Below are 3902 nucleotides of genomic sequence, written 5' to 3'. Positions count from 1 at the left end.
ATTATTGCTCTAGCAGTGTTGGAGGTGCACGGTTGAAGTCATTGTAGTTATTGCTAAGTGGTATTTTCTGAAGGTAGAATGTGCTGTTGGGAGGAGATGGATTTTAATGGTGTTGGCACCGGCCTGAGCCTCTGCTGTCAGATATTGCTGAACAAGCTGGGGCTTGGGTGCTGTGATGTTGAGTTGATGTTGGTAGAGTTTGATTTTGTTCAGCAGTTGCTTGGAGAGGCTCGTCCCTGAGGAACACCAGGCATTAGCAGCTATTTGAAGGTAAGTGTGGAACTGGCTGGAGCCATCTTCAAGTGAAGGCATTGCTCTGTGGTGAGGCCTCAGTTTGGCAGAGTGCTTAAAGCAGGTGTTTGGATGCCTTCATGCAGGCAAGGGCTTTGCTGAATCAGGCAGTGAAGGGAAGCTTGTTTGGCAAAAAAATGAGAAGGGCTGATGGATTATGAGATATCCTGGTGGGGCTGTGCTGGTGTGATCACTGCTCTGTTCCTGGTGCTCTTCCTTCGAGCACGATGAGAATTGTGGTGTTCAGACTGAGTAAGGTGTTGTGAGTCAGACATGCAGCAAAGAACAAGCTGAGACAAAATCATTCTTCTCGTATTTATGATTTATTTGGCTATAACTACATTAGTATAACTTTTTAAAGCCAGACAGAAATCCTATCACCTATGGCCATCACAGGGTCTGAGGACTGTGGTGCCCAGCACAGTGCTGTGGTCCTCACTGCATGGGTGCCCTGGGGAAGGGGACCACGTCTCACAGGCAGCTCTCAATGGGAGGCACTGAATGCCTTCTTACGAGCATTACTGTCTGGAAAAGTACAGAGATGAGGCCCAACCTGTAATGAAAGAAGCACAAAGATGATTGGTTACAGCAAGCAGCCAGCCAGAGAAAATAGGTTGTAACACAAACAGGGGAGAACCTGAAGACAAGTGCAAGGGGCTTTGCCTGCCTGGGACATGTTGCTTCAGCTGAAGTTAAACCCTTGACCTCTTTAAAATGAAGAGTAGTTTGCTGATAGATTTCAGGAGATTCTTATTCTGCTCTAGTAACAAGTTCCTGTAGTCTTATTGTGGTGTGTTGGTTATCTGATGTTTTCAAATGCTGGCACACCTTAAGGTGGACTCCAAAATAAATATGACTTCTTTTCTACAACACAGGATCTTTGTGCTTCACTGAGGGGGCAGGATGGGCTCAGGGCTCCCAGGGAAGCCCTTATGGGCTCAGGGATTCTTGCATGACCTGCCCAACAAATGCACAAGTAGCTTCTCTCCAGGAATCACCTTTGAGGTGAGGAGGGAGTGACCCAACGCCCACAGCAAATAAACAAAGGGGAGGTTGTTTGGGGGAGCAAGGTCCTGGGCCCTTTGGGGTGGGTGGTGGGGTTTACACACAGCCAACCTATCCAGTAGGTGTGGAGTTACTGAGATGTGAGAGTGTCTTCATGTACAGAGTGGGTTCCCATGGGGGCTATGGGCTTTACCCGCCCTGGCAGTTCCTTGTGCCATGCACATCTGCCTGGTGAGGATGTGCAGAGCTGCCTCCTGCTTCCCCCACCCTGCTCAGCCTGGCTGCATGTCAGGGTTTGCATATGTAAAAACACACAGCAAGTCTTTGCCCTGAAAAGCTTGCCAGTGATCTCATTAATCAAGACAAACAAAGCATATTTAGCTGCTCCCCCTCTCTGGAGGAAGGTGTTCAGGTACTTAAATATGCATTTGAGTGCCTAACTTCAGACAGTTGTTTTTGGATGTTTTTGCTTTCTCAAAGTAGCAGCAGTGGCACAACCCCCTGCCATGAGGGAAAGGTGGAGGAGGCAGAACCAAGGGCTGCTGAAGTAGGGGGATAACCCCTGGGAGCTGGCAGGGACAATCCCCAGCAGAGCCAACCCCAGCCTCCTATTAAAGATGCAGGAGTGTTTCCCTCAGAGCTGGGATCGTTAGAAAAATGCAGTGGCTGCAGGTAAGGACAGCTGAGCTGCTTGTCTGGAATGTGCCTCTGCTGCCTCATTGCTTCTCGTCCATCAGTGCTGGGAACTGGGCAGAGGGGTTGGGTTGAAGCTGCAGGGGTGGAAGCAGCAGTTTATTCACCGTGGTCTTGGTACAGAGCCCCCAGGTGAGAAGTGTCATGCTGAGCACAACTGTCAGTAATTAAAATTAGCAGAGCCTTGATAAAGTTGAGGGATGCCAGCTTCTGCCCTCAGCATGAGTGAGTGGGAAGCACCAGGTGTAGGACAGGGAACAAGTGCTACTTTAAAAAATGAGAAACCCTCTCATAAGAAGGGCCAGTAATTAGAGTCAAGATAAGGGTGTCCTGGGGTCAAAGGTCTTATGACAGAGACTGGTGTGGAGAAGTCAATGCCAGCGATGAATCCTCAGCTCTGATTCTTCTAATTCCTGTTTTAAATGATGAACCCGAAGGTACTTCCTCTAGAGATGGCTGATGATCTTTACTGCTCCTCTGGTGTGGTTACAGGCAGTTAGTTATAAAAGGATTTGGGCTGAATCGTGGATTTGGAGCATTGGCTGTGGCAGGACAGGAATAGGCTGTAGGCACAAGCTTGGTGGTTTTCCTTGCAGGATGATGGAGCTGCAATGGTTTCCAGATGCTGATTAGAAGAAATGTTTTTCTGTTCATTGCATTTGTTATTGACAAATTAAAACCTGCAGGACACTTGCAGCTGGGATGTTGTAATGTCAGTGCTTGCTTTAAAGAATTAGAGGGGCACTTAATCACTCCTAAAACCTAAATATGTATTTGGGAGTTATTTTTATTTGGGTTTCTCAGTTATAATCTTTTAAATCGGAGAACTGTAAAGGATCACTTGTCAACTATCAGTACAACAACGTGCATGTTGTGAGCAGAAGCAAATATGTTGGAGGACTAATAAATTACATGTGGGATACAGAAAGTCTGAGCTGGTCCAGGGAAGGCAGAGACCCCTGGCAGCAGTGGAGCATGTACCCCAGAGACTGAAAATGGTTTTGTGGATACTGTTGGAGTTGGGCTTGTTGAAGTGGGTGCTGGGGGGTGTGTGCTGGGCACTGTGAGCACCCTTGGGTGGTCAGTGAGCTTAGCTTCTGGGGGAAGTTTAAATTAGTATAGCTGGATTAAATGTTTTGTGATGATTTGCAGGAAGTGTTGAGAAAGAACCCATCAGAAGGGTTGAAGCAAGTGATAAGTGGTACCAGGGTCTCCTCCTGCCCTGGGAGGATCCATGCTCAGCTGCAGGGAGATGTGGCTGTACCGGGAGATGTGGCTGTACCGGTTCCTCTCCCAGCACCTGCCTGGCTCTGCCTGCTCAGAGGCAGCTTCCCAGCCTCATACCATTTTTCACTTTAACAACAAAGCTGCCCCTAGACTCAGCCTAGTTTTGCCATCATCCATTTGACTGGATCCTTTTAGCAGGTGACAAAACACTTTCTTGAGCTCTCTTTACAGGAAACCCATCTCTATTCCTTTTTCCAAACCTCTCTTATTTATAGGAGTCTAACAAATCCTGGGCCTTTTAAGTCCCTACCTATTTTTTTTCCCCCTCCAAAACAACACAAAACAGTGCTATCTTTGTAGATTTCTTTTTTTGAGGGGGGAGGAGGGAATAAAAGCCACAATAAGAGGAGCAGGGTTTGCACACCGACGTACGCCGAGCGTCCCCGGCCAGACCAAACCCGCGTGCCAGCCTCGGGATGCAAATGATTCCGGCGAAGCTGTGGCTTGTAAAGCTTGACAGAAAATAATGAGAAACACTAAATCTTTTATAAGGTCAACACTCAAGCAGCTGTCAAACAAGAAAAGAATTTAGCGAAAGATCCGCCAAAAACTTCCATCGCCTCATTAAATCCGAGAGGGCCGGGGCCCGGCGTGGGGAGGAGGCACCGGGGCGCCGCCGTTTTGTG

General features: G+C 48.0%; 1 protein-coding gene across 1 annotated transcript in view; it reads right to left on the bottom strand.

Moving 5' to 3' along the window:
- Window positions 1–775: 775 nt before the first annotated feature.
- LOC103778033 (chromosome unknown open reading frame, human C9orf171) overlaps window positions 776–3902 on the bottom strand; it is a gene marked incomplete at its 5' end in the record, with an annotated part of 23887 nt that continues 20760 nt past the window's right edge. Inside the window, one exon of the mRNA XM_008945602.1 lies at window positions 776–844. Coding sequence (XP_008943850.1) covers window positions 776–844 — 69 coding nt within the window. The remainder of the gene's footprint in view (window positions 845–3902) is intronic.

The sequence above is a fragment of the Merops nubicus genome, unplaced genomic scaffold, assembly GCF_000691845.1.
Source record: "Merops nubicus isolate BGI_N331 unplaced genomic scaffold, ASM69184v1 scaffold13628, whole genome shotgun sequence".
NCBI lineage: Eukaryota > Metazoa > Chordata > Aves > Coraciiformes > Meropidae > Merops > Merops nubicus.
The sequence above is the reverse complement of the archived record's forward strand: the minus strand, read 5'-3'. Positions and strand labels throughout refer to the sequence as shown.